This window comes from Sinocyclocheilus grahami, unplaced genomic scaffold (genome assembly GCF_001515645.1).
Source record: "Sinocyclocheilus grahami isolate Dianchi unplaced genomic scaffold, SAMN03320097.WGS_v1.1 scaffold157.1, whole genome shotgun sequence".
NCBI lineage: Eukaryota > Metazoa > Chordata > Actinopteri > Cypriniformes > Cyprinidae > Sinocyclocheilus > Sinocyclocheilus grahami.
Genome location: NW_015505336.1, coordinates 169,152 through 192,985, shown reverse-complemented (window position 1 = coordinate 192,985; position 23,834 = coordinate 169,152). Strand labels below are relative to the sequence as shown.

The 23,834-nt window shown below is 37.2% G+C and overlaps 3 protein-coding genes across 3 annotated transcripts; all 3 read right to left on the bottom strand.

Annotated features, from left to right (window-relative positions):
• Window positions 1-2,752: 2,752 nt before the first annotated feature.
• Window positions 2,753-4,852, bottom strand: LOC107592686 (interferon-induced protein 44-like). Its single transcript, XM_016282230.1, has 7 exons — window positions 4,366-4,852; window positions 4,231-4,285; window positions 3,948-4,143; window positions 3,717-3,869; window positions 3,445-3,616; window positions 3,217-3,317; window positions 2,753-3,139 (listed from the first exon to the last, which is right to left on the bottom strand). The coding sequence occupies exons 1-7, from the start codon at window positions 4,847-4,849 to the stop codon at window positions 2,954-2,956; spliced, it is 1,347 nt and encodes a 448-aa protein (XP_016137716.1). The 5' UTR covers window positions 4,850-4,852; the 3' UTR covers window positions 2,753-2,953.
• Window positions 4,853-6,868: 2,016 nt separating this feature from the next.
• Window positions 6,869-12,819, bottom strand: LOC107592685 (interferon-induced protein 44-like). The gene is made up of 8 exons (XM_016282229.1): window positions 12,761-12,819; window positions 10,265-10,775; window positions 9,781-9,829; window positions 9,500-9,695; window positions 9,249-9,401; window positions 7,385-7,556; window positions 7,185-7,285; window positions 6,869-7,107 (listed from the first exon to the last, which is right to left on the bottom strand). Exons 2-8 carry the CDS (start codon window positions 10,773-10,775, stop codon window positions 6,925-6,927), a joined length of 1,365 nt encoding a protein of 454 aa, XP_016137715.1. The 5' UTR covers window positions 12,761-12,819; the 3' UTR covers window positions 6,869-6,924.
• Window positions 12,820-14,755: 1,936 nt separating this feature from the next.
• Window positions 14,756-19,959, bottom strand: LOC107592684 (interferon-induced protein 44-like). Its single transcript, XM_016282228.1, has 8 exons — window positions 19,817-19,959; window positions 16,762-17,272; window positions 16,588-16,642; window positions 16,317-16,512; window positions 16,081-16,233; window positions 15,824-15,995; window positions 15,624-15,724; window positions 14,756-15,546 (listed from the first exon to the last, which is right to left on the bottom strand). The coding sequence occupies exons 2-8, from the start codon at window positions 17,270-17,272 to the stop codon at window positions 15,361-15,363; spliced, it is 1,374 nt and encodes a 457-aa protein (XP_016137714.1). The 5' UTR covers window positions 19,817-19,959; the 3' UTR covers window positions 14,756-15,360.
• Window positions 19,960-23,834: the final 3,875 nt, after the last annotated feature.

Genomic DNA, 23,834 nt, shown 5'->3' with positions numbered 1-23,834 from the left:
AGAGCTCTCAAATTGAATTCTTACTAGTAAGAATGTAATTATAGAGCTCTCTAACTGAATTGGAGAGCTCTGCAATTACATTCTTACTAGTAAGAATTCAATTTGAGAGCTCTGCAGTTCAATCCTTACTAGTAAGAATTCCAATTAGAGAGCTCTCTAATTTAATTGTTACAAGTAACAACTGAATTAGATAGCTCTTTAATTCAATTAGAGAGCTCTCTAATTCAGTTTTTACTAGTAAGAATTCCAATTAAAGAGCTCTCTAATTCAGTTTTTACTAGTAAGAATTCCATTTATAGAGCTCTCTAATTCAATTGTTACTAGTAAGAACTGAATTAGAGTGCTCTTTAATTCAGTTACAGAGCTCTGCAATTAAACATATCTTTAATGTGTTTTTTTACTAGTAAAAATTTAATTATAGAGCTCTGTAATTGTATTTTTACTAGTAATAATTAAATTAGAGAGCTCTCTAATCGGAATTGTTACTAGTAAAAATGTATTTAGAGAGCTCTCTAATTGGAATTATTACTAGTAAAAATTGATTTAGACAGCTGAGGTAGAGCTCTGTAATTATAAATGAATGGAAGTCAATGGAGACATATGACTAGTAAAAATTGATTTGTAGAGCTCTTTAATTGGAATTGTTACTAGTAAGAATTGAATTAGAGAGCTCTGTAATTGTAATTCTTACTAGTAATAACTGAATTAGAGAGCTCTCTAATTATATTTGTTACTAGTAAGAATTGATTTAGAGAGCTCTCTAACTGGCATTGTTACTAGTAAGAATTTAATTTTAGAGCTCTCTAATTGAATAGTTACTAGTAAAAATGCAATTACGACGAGTAACACTGGGATTATTATAAGCTAAAACGGCTTGCCATAAAAATGCAATTACGACGAGTAATGCTGTGGATATTTTAAGCTAAAACGGCTTGCCATAGTAGAGCGCTCTAATTGAATTGTTACTAGTAAAAATGCAATTACGACGAGTGGGGATATTTTAAGCTAAAACGGCTTGCCATAGTACCCTGCGATTTCATGTAACCTACCATGTAGACAGGGGCGGAGCCAGTCTTTGTCCCTTTTTTCTTGGCAAGAATTGCATTTATTAAGATGCGGAACCGCGTATCTCTTTATGACCACATCAAACGGGAGAATTTTCAGACGCGCACTTCAGCTTCACCTCAGCGTCAGGCGCGAGTCTAACGAGCGCGAAAAGCTACAGCAGCCAAATGGCCTTCAGTAGAACAACTGTGAACTGCGGTCTGATGAGATGTTGTTAGACTATGTCAGTAAAACTCACTTTCCTGTCCCGTCAGCCGTTTTACGGTGCTCACGGCGCACACTCTTCAACGGTACGCAAATATGTGGCGCACGATCTATACACTTCATCATAAATAACCAGCACAAGAAACTATGAGCATACATACCTAGTTCTGTCGTCAGCTAAGTCATGAAATTACCAAAAAGGCGATTAAAGCTGCAAACTGTTCATGTATACGCAGCACACAAGAACGTCTCTCGAATGCATGTGTTACTAAAATATATTCTGCAATTCCAGATCACAATATAAGGCACAAGCTGCATATGTATTTTTTATTTGTAATTTAATGCACAAATCAATTTGAGCACAGTGCACTTATACTAGAAAATATGCGAAAATGAAACTATTTAAATGCATAAAATAATTTTATGTCTATGTTGACTTCCGGCCTTTTTCACTATCTGCATGCCTCATCCATGAGTATTCAATGTTGGAGAGCAAGCATTTGTGAGTTTTGAGAAGCTGAATGAGCAATAAAGCTATAGTGAGCCCCTTTATTAAAATACCTGGAGGTGAGGAATAATACAAAAATTGTCATATTCACACAGTATTACTTGATCTAATTCACAAATATCTCAATTACAGTTAAGTAGAAATTAATTGTACGCAGTTGTGTTTTAGGCACTAAAACAGTCCAGTATATTATAGTGAAACACATTTTCATATTGAAATTAGTGATGGGTCGTTCTTGAACGATTCTTTAATGTGACTCGGGAAGAACGAGTCGTCTCGGGGAGTGATTCGTTCAGTCGCGCATGCGCAACATCCTATAGGTTCTGTACTTGATTTAGTCGAGTAGGTCACCTGTTTCGAGTCTCGGGTTGCATAAAATAATAGTCTTAAAAGTCAATTTGTTTTCTTTAAGACTGGTCAAATTTGTCAAAATTCGGTTAGTCTAAATTGAATCCAAAATACAAGACCGATTACCCCTTGGTTAACTGCTAGTTGGTCAAACTAATTCTTAAGACAGTGTCAGAGCTAAGTTTATGCAACTGACCCCAGGTAGGCAAAAAAAAAAAAAACCGTGAGGAGAGTTGGGATAATACAATCAACAGTCCCAGCATTCCGACGGGATTATATTTCTCAGAGGACCCATTGAGTTTGCCGAAAAACACAAAAGGTTTTGTGAGAAAAACAGATTTGGCAGATTCGCATGGAAACTAACCGCAAGGTAGTCTACATATGTGAAACACAAATTTATCCTCCTGGAAAACTACTCCCATCCGAATAGTTCTTTAGTCACAGCCAGTGTAATATTTTGTTTGACTTGTTAGCTGAGGCAACAAGTATTAAACCCTTAACCCTTGTTTTGTTTACAACAGTAACATTGAACCACAATGTATTCAAAAGGCACATCCAGTAATTTTTAGCCACATAAAAAAATTTGTACACATAAAGGAATAGGAGACCAGGGATGGCTGTAACATGTTTTGCTTTAACATATGCTCAATTTAATAACTCATATCTTTCTGTAATTTAACAATTATATTTTACAAAATGTCCAAACTTTTTAGCATATAGAAGCAAAGAAATATACTACAATAGAGCATCATGCAATCATGCATTAGCACTCAAACAAAAAACATTAGTGTTAAGAGCCTCAAAAGAAAATTTTCCACCAGCAGTGATTTATAGGAAGTCGTACTCCACTCGACCAGCATCATCCAGATAGTCATCTGCGAAGTTGAGCATGTGCTGTAGAGCGGTGAGCAGCAGGACGTCACAGTTGAGCTCCAGCTCCAGCTCCTGACTGTAGTTCTTCACCGGTAACACACAAGACACCGGCACACCCAACCGAGAGCTCACCTCCTGCACCTGCAGACACAAAACAACACCTCACTCACTCCGAGTCCTGTAGCAACAGACCATCTGATCATGTGACCGCGTCTCACCTTCAACTTGATGTAGGAACTGACATAAAGACTTTGAAGATTTTCCTCCACTCGAGGACATGCTTCATCTACTTTTGTCATCAAGACAATCTGAGGAATGCCTACCAGATTGTATACCAATACGCAACATTTTACATTCTTTTAGCAGATAGCTTTATCCAAAGCAACTTACAAATTGAAATGTTATTTCTCAGATTATAGATCAGTTGTAGTATAATGTTAGTTTACTTAGCAAGTTTACTCTTCGGCGTATGGAAGCAAGTTTTTCCTCTAGTTTGTCAGACATGAGGGAGATTCTGGTGGAGTCTATCACATACACCACACAGTGGATCTTCTCCTGAAGAGATGCAGGTCTGGAGGCCTTTCGCTCATTGTGTTGAAACGGTGCAATGGGGTTGAACTTAAATTTAGAGAAATGTCAAGAAGAACAGCTATTCATCAAACTAATCATCATACTCCAAGCCATTTTGGAGATACGTGAACCATCTTAATGCTCTTACTTTATAGCGGTCTGATATGTGACCTTGAAGAATGCTGCTGATGTCCTCAATATCAAGTCCTGCACCTGATTGCTCCTCGAGTCCCATGGTGTCACACAACACAAATGGCAACGGCCTTCCCTCATGATGGTCAACAACTGGGTATGTGCGAAACTAAAAGAATAATTGTTACAAACAAAGACAGGTCTTGACATCCCAGAGAAAAACGGTGTTGTCCTTTTAAATCTCTACCTGTGTGGTGAGACTAGTGCCTGCAGATCCTGACATGGCTTTGCTGGTAATGCGGCCCATGAAGATGGAGTTGATGGAGTTGAAGAAACTGGATTTTCCAGCACCTACAGGACCGATCATTAGGATTCTGACCCGACTCACAGACGTCATCAGGGGTTTATAGTTCCTGATCAATCCCATGAGCTGTGCTCTTCGACTACGACAGAGCACAACAATTGTGTGAGACCATCCTATGAAATCAGCAATAGTGGACTAGGAAAACACTATTTAAGTTGAAACATACTTGGCTGTCCACAGAACATTCCTCCATTGCTTGTTTATGGCACTGCTCTGAGGGACTGGCAATCAAAATGAATATGAATACAACATATATTAGATTATATAATCACGTGAATCCTTTTCTGAAGACTTGACTTACTCTGCTTCACTTTGTACACCTCACATTCAGTCAGCTGAGTATCGTTCCCATACATTGTTGCCGTATTAACACTGAATGCATTCCCTCTGTGATTTAACACAACTGGCTGGTTCTTGTAGCAAAAGTACAGCTGTTGACCAAAGTTGGGCCCTCCAGCGTCATCGAGACGTGCATAATGTCCACTGTTAACTTTGATGCACACAGGGATCTTGCCTTGAAAGCTGAACAGGAAAGCTTCCCTATCTATAATATGCTGCCCACTTCGAGCATAATCTACACTAGTGTATCCACCAAAGATGTAGCCTGATCGGTTGTAGGCTACAAGTAAAGTGGGACCCTGACGGTCACATCGCTGGTGGAAGACAGAAGCTTGATATCCATGAACTGAAGCTTTGTAGAGAAGAGACAGTTTCACATTCCCCAGCAAAGCACGGAGCCGCTTACTTTTCTCGTCTGGTAATTTGCAAGTGATGGGAGCAACCATGGACACTTGCGATCCCAATCCAAAAGACTGATGGTTGTAGGCTACAAGTAAAGTGGGACCCTGACGGTCACATCGCTGGTGGAAGACAGAAGCTTGATATCCATGAACTGAAGCTTTGTAGAGAAGAGACAGTTTCACATTCCCCAGCAAAGCACGGAGCCGCTTACTTTTCTCGTCTGGTAATTTGCAAGTGATGGGAGCAACCATGGACACTTGCGATCCCAATCCAAAAGACTGATACATCTTTAAATGATAAAAATCAAATTATTTATTACATTGTGCCGACACCGGTGTGAATATGGAAATCATTACGTTTTCACTTCCCGATGCCATCGTAAAATGCTCTTGGCTCAGTTAACCATGCTAAATGTATTGCATAAAAAAGTGTCAAATAACAAGTTATAAGAAGCATATAGTAAAGAGTGATATCAACATGGCGGTGCGCGCGAGGCGGCCCGCTCGATGCAAATATATATATAAAACAGCTTTTATTAGGCCACATATGACTGGTATGAGTTTGCCATCTCATATTGTAAAATATACGTTATTATTTCAAAGTTAATTTATTTGTGCAAAACGGCTAATTAGGTTAAAGTCACCCAGTGAGCGATGAAAGAAGTTTGACGTTTGAAATTGATAGCATTGCGTGTAACTTAAACACGTTCTTACATGATGGTCAACCACTTAGGCCTACGTTAAAAAAAAAAGAAATACTTTTATATTTCTGTAATATTTATGTCGACTCTGTATCTTACCTTTCACAATCCCGTTTCTCTGTCAAAGAAATAATGAATAGTGTTGGGTCGTTCTTGAACGATTCGTTCGTTTTGAACGATTCTTTAATGTGACTCGGGAAGAACGAGTCGTCTCGGGGAGTGATTCGTTCAGTCGCGCATGCGCAACATCCTCTAGGTTCTGTACTGGATTTAGTCGAGTAGTTCGGGTCGAGTAGTTCGAGTCTTCGGGTTTTCCGAGTCGATCGTTCATCACGTGACAGCCCCATAAGCCCAAACCCGAAGACTTGTCAGATAAGAGGTGAGGTGAGCTAATCATAGACTGAAGACCTAGGTAAACAATGAATTAATATTTTGTGTTTCTTATAGCTTTAAAGTTTTGTATTGTGTGTAGTGTGAGCAACGTTTATGTAAGTAGTAGACATGTTAGGGAAGTAACACGTAACATTTTAATTATATTTTGTTAAAATGAACGAAATAACTCGAAAAAAGATTCGTTCATTTTGCTGAACGAGACTCAAAGGTCCGAGTCGGTAAAATGATCCGAACTTCCCATCACTAATAATGAATGCCCCCGTCTCGTCTGTAAGGAAGGTGGACCGTGGCCACCTAGTAGCTGCGTCCGAAATCTGAAAAAGATTAAGGCAAATCTAAATCCAATTTTTGCTTCACTTCCTGTCTCAAACACTGCCTAATAAGCCAGCGATGAATCAAGTCAGCTGCCAAAATTTCGGCGGCAGCCAGTGAGAAAGTAATAGGATTACAGTTACAGTATTTACTACATTTGTCAATGTATTTTTTTTCCAGCTTAATTATTTCGTTCTATGATGGGTTTCTGTAAAGTGTAAAAATAAATAAGCAATGTCATGGCCTATTTATACATTGTTTTGTTATTTAAAAAAGTGTAGTCTTAGAAATGTGTATAATCAATTGTTAATTTTTAATTTTAATCTTCCAGTTTTGAAAGAAACTTTCACACTTAGAAAAAAAAAGTCCATTCAGCAAAATAAGTTTTTTTTTTTTTTTTTTAAATAATGCTTATGCATATTGAATTCTCCATGTTTTATTTTTCTATTAATTCGCAGTCCTAACACATCATTCTAATATTACTATAACCTATAAACCTGATCATGGAACACCATAAACAAACAACCAACTAACAAAAGCATGAAAATGATGTAAGTACCGTAATTGCATTTTTCTTAAATGGATTTTTATGACTGTAGAAGAACTAGAACAGGCAAACAGAAAAAAATAATCTTCTAACTTAAGATGTCTTATTGCGCTGATCAAGAGGTAAATATCCCGATCTACAGTATAATACACATCACTTTATTTGGGTTAATCCTCCATGGGACAGACATCATCCAGATAGTCGTCTGCGAAGTTAAGCATCTGCTGTAGAGCGGTGAGCAGCAGGACGTCACAGTTGAGCTCCAGCTCCAGCTCCAGCTCCTGACTGTAGTTCTTCACCGGTAACACACAAGACACCGGCACACCCAACCGAGAGCTCACCTCCTGCACCTGCAGACACAAAACAACACCTCACTCACTCCGAGTCCTGTAGCAACAGACCATCTGATCATGTGACCGCGTCTCACCTTCGACTTGATGTAGGAACTGACATAAAGACTTTGAAGATTTTCCTCCACTCGAGGACATGCTTCATCTACTTTTGTCATCAAGACGATCTGAGCGATGCCTGAAATTGTTGAGGTACGTTTTAAGGTGCGTCACATGTAGCTCTATGTACAACCTACTTTGTATTAGTCACAAGATTGGTGTAAATATGTTCACTCACCCATTGAGTTCACTTTTTTGCGTATGGAAGCAAGTTTTTCCTGTAGTTTGTCAGACATGAGGGAGATTTTGGTGGCGTCTATCACATACACCACACAGTGGATCTTCTCCTGAAGAGATGCAGGTCTGGAGGCCTTTTGCTCATCAGGTTGAAACGGTGCCATGGGGTTGAACTGAATCAGGATATTTTAATGTAAAGTGCATTGAAAAACTTGAATCTAAATCTTGGTCATAAGCATATGTATAAGGCGATATCTACATTAATCTGGATACATGTAAAACCACATCATTTTCTATACATTTTGGAACGATGTTTTCTTGTTGTAATGTGGACTGTGAAAACAGAGGTATTTGAAAATGATGATGCATGTTTAGTCATGTGATGCATATTGTGCCAATAGATATTGATGTTTGTGCCTGCTATGTGCTATTCACTTTCACAGTGTTGCTAAAGATAAATGTTACTGTACAATCTTCATATCACATTCCTGCAAAGATGATTGAAAACGTATTTGCAATTGCTGTCCTGTAGCAAAACATCAGGGCCTTTTAGTCCAGTAGTGTAATCTAAACTCACCAGTAAGTGGTGAGATATTTTGCTAGTAAAATTATCGTGTCAGAAGAAAAAATTCGAATTTCGAATATTCGTTGAATAAAAAAAAAATCCACATTCGAATGCAAAAACGTTGCATTGGAATTTAAGGTCTGCGTCAGCCGCCAGGCAGCCTTATCAGTGGCACACGAGATGCGATGACGATGTATGTGTCATTGATTGCAATTTAATGTTTTTGTTAGCCTATCCAGTTGAAGCCACTAGATGCGGCGCTGCTACGTTGTTCGTTCAATATATTGCGGAAAACGAGAGCATCAGTGTGGAGAAGATGTTGTTTATGGCGAAATTGAAACCAAGCCGTTCACACAGAACACATATTTATCACATTTTTCTAGAGGGACATCTATCAGCATTGCACTCGCGTCTCACAGAGAGCGGCATGTTTAGAAAGCCATGTAAAATTAATGTAAGTTCAACTTTTAAAAAAACATGTCTCAAGACTTTATGGCGGTTTTCCCTCATCCCACTGTATCTCATATTTTTAAATGAAGAAGTAGCCTACTCTTTGAATTTTTCTAGAGGGACATCTATCAGCGTTGCACTCGCGTCTCACAGAGAGCGGCATGTTTAGAAAGCCATGTAAAATTAATGTAAGTTCAACTTTTAAAAAAACATGTCTCAAGACTTTATGGCGGTTTTCCCTCATCCCACTGTATCTCATGTTTTTAAATGAAGAAGTAGCCTACTCTTTGTGATTGGTTTTCGGTCCTTTGTATTAAACTATACATACATGCATGGTGCTGTTTTTTTTCTAATTGTTTAAGCAACTTTATTAATTATATATTTTTTTTAAACATTATGCACTTTTTTTCAAAGATAGTTGTGTTATTTTATTATGCTTTGAAGAAACGTGCATAATATTTTGCTCAATGCGCCCTCTTGTGGCCTCAGGAGAGAAGCCAAAAGCTTTTTTCCCCCCTAACTGAAATGATGCCTTTTAGATTTGAATATAATTCGAATTTTGATAACATTTAAGTAGAAAATTCGAATTTTGATAACATTTAAGTAGAAAATTCGAATTTAGTTTTTCAGTCATTTTGACAACCCTAGTCAGAAGAATAGCAAATTGTATTAAAGTTACTGTATGTCTGGAATCTCAGTATCATCTCAGTGAGCTTTTATTATGTTTTACACATGCACAATAAGATGATTTTAACATTTTCTGTTTCAGTGTGAATAAGAAACCCTTGTGTTTTTAAACAGAAAAGCCATTTTCAAATGTATTTATGTAGATGTACCCTAAGTAGCTTACTTTATAGCGGTCTGATATGTGACCTTGAAGAATGCTGCTGATGTCCTCAATATCAAGTCCTGCACCTGATTGCTCCTCGAGTCCCATGGTGTCACACAACACAAATGGCAACGGCTTTCCTCCACGACCGTCTTTCACTGGATATGTGCGAAACTACCAACCAAGAAGAGAATCACATCAAGATCTGAAGTCCTCAAGAGACGTTGCTTAAACTCTTAGAGGAAACACTATGAAAGCTGTTAAATCTCTACCTGTGTGGTGAGACTAGTGCCTGCAGATCCTGACATGGCTTTGCTAGTCATTCGACCCATGAAGATGGAGTTGATGGAGTTGAAGAAACTGGATTTTCCAACACCTACAGGACCGATCATTAGGATTCGAAATCGGCTGACAGACATCACCAGGGGTTTCTGATTCCTGATCTTTTCCATGAGCTCTGCTCTTTGACTACAAAATGAATCACAACTTTAATTTAGCAGATTATTGCATAAAATCTGCAACACTTTGATAAGAACATTTAGTGGAAACATACTCAGCTGTCCACAGAACATTCCTCCATGGTTTCTCCATGACCTGAAGGACTGGGAAATATTGAATAAAGATTATTATAGAACATAATTTCAGTAATGTTAACAACATTACATTTTAACTCTATAAGACCTACTGTATCATATTTTGATATTAAAATTTCTAAGGCCCCCAAAACTATCAAGAAGCGAGCAGGACTACACAATCTACTACATGCTTTTGTTGTCTGATACATATTTTATACTTTTTGGAAGAAGTATAATTACAAAAACCTCACCATTCACGTTGTGGTATATATATATAGATATAGATATAGATAGATAGATTCCTTGTTATCTCTCTCTCTATATAAACATTTGCAAAACGTTTTCTAGATAGTTTTTCTATTATTTCATATGTTACACTTTACAGGGTTAAGAGACTCAAAATTACTGCATGTGTGTAAAACATACAGTGAGTGATAAACATTTTTCTGACAATTGACTTACTGTGTTTGACTTTGTACACCTCACATTCAATCAGCTCAGTGATGTCCCCATACAGTGCATCAGAATCAAAACTGAATGCATTCCCTCCTTGATTATAAATAACTGGTTGGTTGTTGTAGCAAAAGTACAGCTGTTGACCAAAGTTGGGCCCTCCAGCGTCATCAAGACGTGCATGAGATCCACTGTTAACTTTGATGCAGAGCGGCACTTCATCTTGAACACTGAACAGGAAAGCCTCTTTATCAGTAATATACTGCCCGCTTTGAGCATAATCTACACTAGTGTATCCACCAAAGACGTAGTCTGAATGGTTGTAGGCTACAAGTAAAGTGGGACCCTGACGGTCACATCGCTGGTGGAAGGCTGAAGCTTGATATCCATGAACTGAAGCTTTGTAGAGAAGAGCCAGTTCCACATTCCCCAGTAAGCCACAGAGCTGGTTTCTTTCCTCTTCTGTTAATGTAGAATTGAGTGAATCCATGCTGAGCTTTCCCAATGTTTTTTTATTCATCTTTAACAAAAAAGACAAAAAGACATGTATTACATAAGACAATAATATAAAGAAATAACATCCTTTTTAAAAATCCTGAATGTCTTATTAATAAATGAAAATAAAAGATTAATAAATAGAGGAGAGTGGGGTAAGATGAGACATCTGTGGTCCTCAAGATAAGGGAAAATGAGGCAGAAGTACAATGAAAGTATAAGGTAATTTCAGGATGTTTCCTATCATTTTAAATTACCAGAATGTATCTATGAAAAAGGGTTCTAAAAATATGGCTTCTTATTAAAAAAGTGTTCCCGTGGCTCAATTTGCCCCAGGTTAGGGGTAAATTGACCTAAAATGCACCATATGTGTGTAATCTGTCCATCTGACTGAATCTAATTCAAACCCAAGTGAAATTTTAAAGATAATTTACCTCTTTTAAAAACAAATTTCATATTTTAAATTTCATATTTCTTTTCTTAAAGCTAACTTTAAAAACATAAAACCAACCAAATAAAGTTTAAATTTCAGTCTTTAATTGTTTGAGATTAGATTATTGGCATGGCAGCTTTTCTGCAATGTCGTCGAACAGGCCATTAGGGACTACAGGTGGAAAGATATATGATTATAATGTGATGAAAAGCATCTTCTGCTTCTTATCAGAGAAGGATTTGGTGTACTTTTACACTGACCTTATCAAATAAACTTAAAATAATATGTATATGATAAACTAAACCAGTTGCGTAATATCACATTAAATGGGTCATATGATGCGATTTCAAGTTTTCCTTTCTCTTTGGAGTGTTTATACTTCAGAGCCTTATGGTGGGGTAAGGTAAAATGCTGGCTCAATTTACCCCACAGTATTTGGCTCACTTTGCCCCATGCCATTTTGAAAAAACTAGCAAGCACCAATTCAGACAAATATTAAGAAGGCCTAGTCCCAGACTAAAATGTTTCAACTGAAAGAAACTTGCACTGACTGATCTTAAAATATATCAGTGCCTTTGTTTAGTCTCAGTCAAGATGAGGTGATGAGATGAGTCAACAAGGCATGTTAATAAAAATTACTTCAATGTCCAAATTGGACTATGGCCTAATCCTGGCTTAGTCTAAGCCCTGTCTGTGAAACCTGCAGGCCACATTGTCCTAAAATGTTACTTTGACAAGCCAAAAATATAAATGGATGCCTTCTACTCCTCCCATGTGTTTCTGCTTTTCACCCCACAGCATTTGGCTCACTTTGCCCCATGCCATTTTGAAAAAACTAGCAAGCACCAATTCAGACAAATGTTAAGAAGGCCTAGTCCCAGACTAAAATGTTTCAACTGAAAGAAACTTGCACTGACTGATCTTAAAATATATCAGTGCCTTTGTTTAGTCTCAGTCAAGATGAGGTGATGAGATGAGTCAACAAGGCATGTTAATAAAAATTACTTCAATGTCCAAATTGGACTATGGCCTAATCCTGGCTTAGTCTAAGCCCTGTCTGTGAAACCTGCAGGCCACATTGTCCTAAAATGTTACTTTGACAAGCCAAAAATATAAATGGATGCCTTCTACTCCTCCCATGTGTTTCTGCTTTTCACAGTCAGGCAGAAATTAGGAGTGGTTCCAAAAATGCATCACGTCAGGCGAACGTAAACTTCAACTTACCCACTGGCTTAATTTACCCCGTGCTTCCCCTACTGTAAAATATTATTTTAGTTTAAAATAATGTCAGTATTTATATTCTTATAGTCCGTTTAGCCGGAGATGAAACTGAAAAGTGCCAAGTAACAAATAATAATGAATAAAATAAAGTACTGAATTGTGTTCTTTTTGGTTTTTCATCACTGTAACGCAATAACCGTTTGTTAAAATGTAACGTTAAAGCTTTATCTCACACGTTGCTTCCTCGTTTGAAATCGATAATATTAAGATTAAATTGTTTGCTTCTGCTTTCTAAATGTATCATATTTGCATTATAAAATATTTAATACCACATCTATATCGTTTAAGAAGCTTACTTTGGTAGCGTGAAACAATGACAGACTACACTCCAGCAGTCTCCTGCATCTGCAAATAAACCGTGTGTCGACGGTTCTACATGTGCGGCGCCATTTCAGCACCCTTTTTCCAGCTCATGTGATTCTGTAAAGTTAGTAAGTAGCCTATAAAAATATACGATTCTGGCATTCAGGCAAATAAACAACGACATGACTTTAAATGCTATTACTCGGTAGTTCCAAAGAATGTGCTTTTCTTGTGTCACAATTTTTTTTAATGATTTAGGAGTTTTAAATTAGGTTATTAAATATATTTTCTATGTAAAAGTAATAAAGATAATTGTTTAGTCATAGAAATGTGTTTAATAAATTGTTAATTTTTATCTTAATCTTGCAGTTTTGAAAGAAACTTGAGGCACAGAATCAAAAATTGTCATTGTTTTTTTTTATAAGTGCTTTTTAATGCCTAGTTAGTTCATTCTAGTGACTTTAATACTAATCATGGCACAGGAATGTAACAAACAAATACAACAGCAACTGCATGAGTAATGTAAACAGTTGACATTAAATTAGTAATTATTGAAAGGAGCTGAAGTTTATAGCATTTTTATTGTACATAACTATATTTTTCTAATGAATGACTTTGCTCCACATTGTACAACTAACAATCACTCAGCCGAGTGTAATTCTTATATAGTGTTGCAGCAATAAAATTGAATGCATTATACTGATGTACATTTTGCACAAGTGGTTGGTTGTTGTAGCAGAAGCACAACTGTAGGCCAAAGTTGGGCCCTCCAGCATCATCCACTGTTAACTTTGCAAATGTTAAGAAGGCCTAGTCCCAGACTAAAATGTTTCAACTGAAAGAAACTTGCACTGACTGATCTTAAAATATATCAGTGCCTTTGTTTAGTCTCAGTCAAGATGAGGTGATGAGATGAGTCAACAAGGCATGTTAATAAAAATTACTTCAATGTCCAAATTGGACTATGGCCTAATCCTGGCTTAGTCTAAGCCCTGTCTGTGAAACCTGCAGGCCACATTGTCCTAAAATGTTACTTTGACAAGCCAAAAATATAAATGGATGCCTTCTACTCCTCCCATGTGTTTCTGCTTTTCACAGTCAGGCAGAAATTAGGAGTGGTTCCAAAAATGCATCACGTCAGGCGAACGTAAACTTCAACTTACCCACTGGCTTAATTTACCCCGTGCTTCCCCTACTGTAAAATATTATTTTAGTTTAAAATAATGTCAGTATTTATATTCTTATAGTCCGTTTAGCCGGAGATGAAACTGAAAAGTGCCAAGTAACAAATAATAATGAATAAAATAAAGTACTGAATTGTGTTCTTTTTGGTTTTTCATCACTGTAACGCAATAACCGTTTGTTAAAATGTAACGTTAAAGCTTTATCTCACACGTTGCTTCCTCGTTTGAAATCGATAATATTAAGATTAAATTGTTTGCTTCTGCTTTCTAAATGTATCATATTTGCATTATAAAATATTTAATACCACATCTATATCGTTTAAGAAGCTTACTTTGGTAGCGTGAAACAATGACAGACTACACTCCAGCAGTCTCCTGCATCTGCAAATAAACCGTGTGTCGACGGTTCTACATGTGCGGCGCCATTTCAGCACCCTTTTTCCAGCTCATGTGATTCTGTAAAGTTAGTAAGTAGCCTATAAAAATATACGATTCTGGCATTCAGGCAAATAAACAACGACATGACTTTAAATGCTATTACTCGGTAGTTCCAAAGAATGTGCTTTTCTTGTGTCACAATTTTTTTTAATGATTTAGGAGTTTTAAATTAGGTTATTAAATATATTTTCTATGTAAAAGTAATAAAGATAATTGTTTAGTCATAGAAATGTGTTTAATAAATTGTTAATTTTTATCTTAATCTTGCAGTTTTGAAAGAAACTTGAGGCACAGAATCAAAAATTGTCATTGTTTTTTTTTATAAGTGCTTTTTAATGCCTAGTTAGTTCATTCTAGTGACTTTAATACTAATCATGGCACAGGAATGTAACAAACAAATACAACAGCAACTGCATGAGTAATGTAAACAGTTGACATTAAATTAGTAATTATTGAAAGGAGCTGAAGTTTATAGCATTTTTATTGTACATAACTATATTTTTCTAATGAATGACTTTGCTCCACATTGTACAACTAACAATCACTCAGCCGAGTGTAATTCTTATATAGTGTTGCAGCAATAAAATTGAATGCATTATACTGATGTACATTTTGCACAAGTGGTTGGTTGTTGTAGCAGAAGCACAACTGTAGGCCAAAGTTGGGCCCTCCAGCATCATCCACTGTTAACTTTGATGCATAGAGAACTATTGTGATATATGCGGGCTATTATTGTACAGCTAAAATAACTGGAAGCGGATCACACTTATCACCACACAATCAATTTATAAATCACGCCCACTTTTATGTTAAAATTAAGGTGGGTAGCAGATCTTCATTTGTTATTTTATGTTTAGCAAATTTTGATTATATTTCCACTGAGTTTACATTATTGCCAAAACAAATGTACAAAATAGTCAAACTTTATTAGTCCTTTTACAGAGCTTAAAGTCACAGGAGCCCCAAAAAAATTATTTAGGGTTGCCCTCAACAGGACGTATATCATCAAAATAGTCATCTGCAAAGCGAAGCATCTGCTGTAGAGCGGTGAGCAGCAGGACGTCACAGTTGAGCTCCAGCTCCAGCTCCTGACTGTAGTTCTTCACCGGTAACACACAAGACACCGGCACACCCAACCGAGAGCTCACCTCCTGCACCTGCAGACACAAAACAACACCTCACTCACTCCGAGTCCTGTAGCAACAGACCATCTGATCATGTGACCGCGTCTCACCTTCGACTTGATGTAGGAACTGACATAAAGACTTTGAAGATTTTCCTCCACTCGAGGACATGCTTCATCTACTTTTGTCATCAAGACGATCTGAGCGATGCCTGAAATTGTTGAGGTACGTTTTAAGGTGCGTCACATGTAGCTCTATGTACAACCTACTTTGTATTAGTCACAAGATTGGTGTAACTATGTTCACTCACCCAGTGAGTTCACTTTTCTGCGTATGGAAGCAAGTTTTTCCTGTAGTTTGTCAGACATGAGGGAGATTTTGGTGGCGTCTATCACATACACCACACAGTGGATCTTCTCCTGAAGAGATGCAGGTCTGGAGGCCTTTTGCTCATCAGGTTGAAACGGTGCCATGGGGTTGAACTGGATTGAGAATAATTTAAATTAAAAATAAATGTTATTGATAAATATACATTTGCAAGCCAAAAACATGAACCTATGCACTTACTTTATAGCGGTCTGGTACGTGACCTTGAAGAATGCTGCTGATGTCCTCAATATCCAGTCCTGCACCTGATTGCTCCTCGAGTCCCATGGTGTCACACAACACAAATGGCAACGGCTTTCCCTCACGACCGTCATTCATTGGATATGTGCGAAACTACCAACCAAGAAGATTCTTTGTGGAACAATTGTTTTATATTACAAACTGAAGCAAGTCCTGAAGTTCTGCCTAATCTGTACCTGCACAGTTAGGCTAGTGCCTGCAGATCCTGACATGGCTTTACTAGTCACATGACCAGTGAAGATAGAGTTGATGGAGTTGAAGAAACTGGATTTTCCAGCACCTACAGGACCGATCATTAGGATTCTGACCCGATTCACAGACGTCATCAGGGGTTTATGGTTCCTGATCATTTCCATGAGCTCTGCTCTTCGTCTACAACACAGATCAGTTTTATTATTTCAGATTAGCACAGGGACTTAGCAAAAGAGAGATAAACTAGAAACATACTCCGGTGTACATAGAACATTCCTCCATGGTTTCTCCTCAACGCTGACTTCAGGCTCTGGGAATTGTCAAATAAAGACAGAACATTTTAATGACACTAAATAAGTTAATTATTTTAAAGAAACTTTTTTTTGTGTAAAATACATGAAGAGGTAATGAAGCTGAGGATTGACTTACCCTGTTCCACTTTATACACCTCACATTCACTCAGCTGAGTGTCATTGCCATACATTGATGAGGTATTAATGTTGAATGCATTCCCTCGTTGATAATTCACAGCTGGCTGGTTGTTGTAGCAAAAGTACAGCTGCTGTCCAAAGTTGGGCCATTTATCATCATCATAACGTGCGTTATATCCACTGTTAACTTTGATGTAGCTTGAGGTTCCACTTGTAAAACTGAACAGGAAAGCTTCCTCATCTGTAATTTCCCGGCCACTTCGAGCATAATCTACACTAGTGTATCCACCAAAGATGTAGCCTGAATTGTTGTAGGCTACAAGTAAAGTGGGACCCTGACGGTCACATTGCTGGTGGAAGACAGAAGCTTGATATCCATGAACTGAAGCTTTGTAGAGAAGAGCCAGTTCCACATTCCCCAGTAAGCCACAGAGCTGTTCTCTTCGTTCTTCAGGTAAATTAGAAGTGAGGGTATCTGTGCTGACTTTTCTAACTTTGGCTTTTTGCATCTGTGCCAAAAGAAAAAGAAAATAATAATAATGTAGCAAGTCTGAAAAGTGTATTATGTTCTGTTCAGGTGTGATTTAAGTGCATGCATGTTCTGTTCCTGTGTTCTTTTTGAATGGGGCCTTTTAAGAGGTGGAAGTTCTTCTGAAGAACGAGACAAAATCTGAAGGAAAAAGTATAGTCTGGAAAGAAGCCATGAGAGAATGGCAATGTCACTGAGATAGGGAAGCTAAAGGAAGACATTTATATACCATTCAAAATAAAGTTGTTTCTGTGAAGAATTGGGGAGGAACTAGGAGAGAAGAAATAGCGATGACGAGATTAAGAATAGGACATAGTAATCTGAACCGTACGTTATATATATCATAGGGAAGCATCCTACTGGTTTTTGCGAGTACTGCCAGGTATTAGAAACCATAGTACTTTTATGTTGCAGAAGATATGGAGAGCAAAGGAGAAATATGATAGAATAATTAAGAAGAGGTGGGTTGTCAGGGACAAGTATAAGAGATATACTGCAATGTGGTACGAATGGGCAAGGCAGAAGTATTTGTAATTTCTTAATTAGAACGGGCCTGATGAGGAGAATATGACAGAAAGATAAAATGGAAGAAATAATCTGGAATAACAGTGTATAAATAAATACAGAATAAAGTTTCTGTTCTTCATTTCCTGAAACACTTGATCACCTTTTCTTTTACTGTGAGGCTTCTTCTAAATTTTGGTTCGATATACATAGCTGGTTGTCAGTAAAAATGGAGACAATTCCTCTTATAACCCAACAAGATGTCCTCTTTTTTAAGTGTTTTGTTGATGGGTAAATATCATATCCATACTTGTAAATGGAAAAAAAGTAAACCCTCCTTCAATATATTTTTATTTGAGTTTGCTAAAATGTTTCAAAGCTTCAAAAAACATAATAAAAAATCTGAAAAGTTATGCTTCTCTTTGTCAAATTATTTATTACTTTAGTATATTTTTCTTTATCATGTCTACATCGACTACATCTTTGTTTTCATCCTTGCTCCTTGTGTTTGTTTATTTATATATATATATTTTTTTTTTTCTCTTCTTCTTCTTTAATGTAAACTCTGTGTTTGTCTCAATGGAAGTGTCTTGCATTGTTGGTTGTTCCCCGTCTTATGTACATTAAGCAATAAAAAAAAGAAGAAAAACAAAACAGTGTAGGAGAGTAATCCGGAAGGTGGCGGTAATGCAACGGATGCAAGCCGCCGTTAAACCCTAAAGAAGAAGAAGAAAAAGAAGAAGAATCCCGCTTAAGAGGGCTGAGGGAGGACGGAGGAGCTGAAGGCTGCAATAAATAAAGTTGAAGAGTGGGCACTGAAATGGGGTTTTCGAATATCAGTAGCCAAAACACAAATCATTTGTTTTACAAAAAAGAGAAATATTAATATTAATTTGTCATTATATGGACAGCTTCTGGAACAGGTATCAGTGGTAAAATTTCTTGGAGTGTGGTTGGACTCAAGATTGACTTTTAATACACATGTAGAAAAACTGCTGACTAAGTGCAAAAAGGCGCTGAATGTTATGCGATGTCTAGCAGGTAGTGATTGGGGTGCAAGTAGAAGTTCTCTCAGGAATATTTATATGGCTATCATCCGATCAGCAATAGATTATGGTAGTATGGTTTATGGGTCGGCGAGTAAGTCTCTACTAAAAAAAGTAGATGCAGTACAGACGCAGGCTTTGAGAATATGTTGTGGGGCATTTAAAACTTCCCCTAGAGCTTCCATGCAAGTTGAAATGGGAGAAATGCCGTTGGAAATAAGACGTAAACAACTGAAAATGGTATATTGGGCATCTTTGATGGGGCACAACAATGAACACCCTACTAAAGCAATATTTTTTAAAAAGTTGGGAATATGGAAAAAGTAATTAAGAATATTGGACAAGAAATGGAGGAAATAGCGGAATTGATAGATGTAAAAAATATATAATTCAGTAATACAGTACACATGTCAGCAGTTCCACCGTGGATGTTTGTAAGAGGAATTTCCAGAAGTTTTTCAGCTTTTGTCGGGGCAGAAGCATTTTAGACGAGCGCTCACGATAATAAAAGAAAGCCTAAAACCGTCAAGAGAGTCTTAGCACGTATTTTGATCGTTACAATAATTTGATAATATGGATTTTTTAACTTAAATTTTAAAATATATATTCAGTCCTTAAAAACAGCATTAAACACCACAAACATTACATTCTTAACGCATCCTATTTAGATTTGACTAGCTGAGCACTAATTCGAGAGGCTGCAGCCTTCAACCAGCCTGTAACGTTATACGAATCGTCACATTTGTCATTGCGGATAAACACTGAAAATAAACCGTGAACACTGAATAAACACTAAAAAGCTCATTTATTTAAATTAAAATACAATGTTCGATTCATTGCTATTCAATAACATTTTGCTGGAAGATAAACACTGGAAAAATAACTTATTTTTAAACCTTAAGTAAATAAATTACTGCGTGCATACTGCATACTCAAAGAGTTACTGCTAATTGAAAACTAGCTTCGTCACTTACGTTTTGTAGAACAAGACACCTCGCAACGCGTCCGTTTCTTTTGGTCTTTAGATCCAAGACAAAGTCGTGGGAAGGTCATACAGTTATAATACAGCTCAATAAAAGCATTTATCTCGTGGAGATTTTTTTTCTACAACAGTGACGTTGACTCTAAACTAGTGTTGATTCGTTCATTTTGAACGATTCTTTAATGTGACTCGGGAAGAACGAGTCGTCTCGGGGAGTGAGTCGTTCAGTCGCGCATGCGCAACATCCTCTAGGTTCTGTACTGGAATTAGTCGAGTAGTTCGGGTCGAGTAGTTCGAGTCTTCGGGTTTTCCGAGTCGTTCGTTCATCACGTGACAGCCCCATAAGCCCAAACCCGAAGACTTGTCAGATAAGAGGTGAGGTGAGCTAATCATAGACTGAAGATCTAGGTAAACAATGCAGTGTTTCCCCTGCCATTATTTTAGAGGGGCGGCCGCCCCCCTTGAAGGTCAAGTTAATTTTAATTATATTTTCTCTATAGCGCCAGATCACAACATAAGTCATTTAAAGTTACCTTTCTTATAGAACATGTCTATACCTTGTTCTTTCATTATGCAAACTAAATAGCCTTATGTTATTTATTTTATTTACACGACGGCATGTCATTTCAGTCTCTACGTTATGGTCGCGCTCTCTGTATCACGCACAGTGGAGTTCCACCCGATGCACGCACACACACACAAGTGAGCCCACTCCTACTAGTATTTGTAAATATTAAGCCGCAAAACGATTCATATTTAAATATGAATTCTGCGTGTCTCTGTGTTAATGAATAGCGCAGACGCGCGGTTTTGTGTAGCACTCGTACTGAAACGCTCCGGACGCTTGCGGTGATATTAACCTCTGCCGTCTCACTAATGAGGACATAAATACATGAACAACGTCTCAAGAACTGCTCTGAGAGTCACTTCATCAGCATTTGACCGTTTCATTTGACTAAAACTATCCTCAGATCATACACACACAGAAATCTAAAAGGTATTCACGGCAACCCGTCAAAATAAACGTTTGGTTTAACTTGAGGGCATTGGCTATTACTCACATATTACTAATGTACGTAACAGACTGCTACTACTACTACTAAAATTATTAAAACCTTATTTTTAAGGAGTAAGCATTCAGTATTTCTTCAATGTTTTAATTGTAATATTAAATTACCTTTATTTTCCAAAACATTTAATTTGTTTAATTTTCATTACTTAAAAGATAGATTAAATGAATGTTTTATGCCTTAAAACAAAATGTAAATACACAACACAGAATTTCTGAGCAAAAAAATCATACGGCTATTGTAAGAATAAATGAAACTTGTTTTATGCTTTCAAATTAGACATGCTAAAACAGAATTTGGTTACAATAAAACATAAGGTTGGACAAATAAAAACATTTCATAGGGCCCTAAACGTAATATTTGTTAAACTTTTAATAATTTTTGATGTTAAATTGTTTAAGTTTCATGATTTTCATGTCTTGGATGAATTAATTAGACATGCTTTTTGATTAATAAAATGTAATTTAACCCAGAAAGTCCAGAAAAAAAAAAAAAAAAGGAATCTACCCGGGGAACAGTTGGGGGTTCGGTGCCTTGCTCAAGGGCACCTCAGTCGTGGTATTGAAGCTAAACCAGTGGTTCCCAACCCTGGTCCTGGAGGCACCCCAACACTGCACGTTTTGCATGTCTCTTTAATCAAACACGCCTGATTCAGGTCATCAGCTCATTAGTAGAGACTCCAAGACCTGAAATTGGTGTGTCAGAGAAAGGAGACATGCAAAATGTGCAGTGTTGGGGTGCCTCCAGGACCAGGGTTGGGAACCACTGCTCTAAACCACAAAGGATTTAAAGGTGCAGTAATACAAAAAGAAAGTAATAGTAGGGGAGACCTGGGATGCTTAAACACTTTATTTTTTAATTTATTAACCAATATTTTTCTGTAATTTAACAATTATATTTAAGAAAAAGGTCTAAATTAAATTTCAGTGAGTCCTGTTAGTAGGAGCAAGAAAAATACTACAACAGAGCACCATTCATCATTGATTAAGAGTAAATGATTTTGTGTCTCTCTCTTTGATGGTTCCACAAGGCTTCACTCACTCTCAGACTTCTGGAGGGGATGTAGACTCAAGAGTGAGTGGAAGTAGGAAGGTGCTGAGCCTGTGGCTGTTCTATATGCAAGCATCGATGTCTTGAACTTGATGCGAGCCGCAACCGGTAGCCACTGCAGGCAGATAAAGAGAGGTGTGATGTGGGCCCTTTTAGGCTCTTTGAAGACCAGGCGTGCTGCTGCATTCTGAATCATTTGTAGAGGTTTGATTGTGCAAGATGGAAATCCAGCCAGAAGAGCATTGCAGTAGTCCAGCCTAGAAATGACAAGGGCCTGGACAAGAAATTGTGCAGCATGCTCCATTAGGAAGGACCTGATCTTTCTGATGCTGTACAAAGCAAACCTGCATGAACGAGCGGTTTTTGCAATGTGGTCTTTGAAGGTAAGCTGATCATCAATGATTACTTCAATATTTCTGACCAAACATGATGGGGTAATTGTTGATGAACCTAGCTGGATGGTGAAATCACCAATTAGAGTAGGAGTAGCAGGGAAAACGAGAAGCTCAGTCTTCGCCAGGTTGAGCTGTAGGTGATTCTGGTTGAAATGAAAGATAGAGCTGTGTGTCATTAGCATGTTATGAGAAACCATGTGCTTGTATGATGGGTCCCAGTGATGTAGTGCATATGGAGAAGAGGAGGGGTCCAACAACTGATCCCTGAGGAACCCCTGTGACCAGTTGATGTGATTTGGATACCTCCCCTCCCCAGGCAACCTTGAAAGACCTACCTGGTAAGATTCAAACCAGTGAAGTGGAGTTCCTGTGATGCCCAGTATGAGAGGGTGGACAGAAGGATCTGATGATTCACAGTATCAAAGCGCTTTGCCTAACTGAGATGAAGTCATGGAATTTTTCGATTACATCGGTAACATACTGAAAACTTTTTCGTTTTAAATACTCTTTAAAAAGATTTAGAATGTTTAGATTTAGGTCTAAAATTTAGTTCATGTTTAACGTGCTAATATTTAAACATATAGCTATTTTCTTAACAACAATTTAAAGCTTGTGCGCGTCAAATTTATTTAGTTTCTTGTTTGTAAACTGTGGTCACTGTCCAATCCCGCTCTTATCTGGTCTCTGGAGTTGTAAGGAAAGGGCAGAGTCATTTTGTTTTATAGGAGGAGCTTGACATATTTTTGCTGGTGTATGAATTCCGATCTTGTACGAAGAGCATTTCAGTATTTTATGCACAAATACAGCTAAAAGAAGCTTCATAGCCTACTTGATAGGCTATCATAAAGGTAAATATTCAGTGTTAATGCTCTAGATTTTAATCAGAATCAAAAGAGCTTTATTACCAAGTATGTTTACAAACACAAGGAATTTGACTTGACGACAGGAGCTACCAGTGCAGAAAAAAGTACAGACATAGTGCAGACATAGTCTACATGGTAGTGCAGACATGCATAGTAATAACACAGTAGGGATGGAATATAACACTAATATAAGAAAAAATACAGAAATTAAATAATGTACTATATACAGAAATAGATGAACATGAAAAAATTTAATTGTTTAAATAAATGTAAAGATATGTTATGTTTTGTTTTGTTATATGATATGTTTTCATTAACTGTTCCCTCCTGGTGGAATGACCTGCCCAAATCAATCCGAGCAGCTGAGTCCTTAACCATCTTCAAGAAACAACTAAAAACACATCTGTTCCACCTTTATTTGACCCTCTAACTCTAACACTTTCTATTCTATTTTAATTCTACTTTATCTATATTTATCTTTAAAAAAAAAAATTATTCTTTATTTAAAAAAAAACAACAAACAAAAACTAGCTTTCTATTTTTTCTATTCTATCTACTTATTTTTCTTTGTGTGTGTGTGTGTGTGTGTGTGTGTGTGTGTGTTTGTGTGTGTGTGTGTGTGTGTGTGTGTG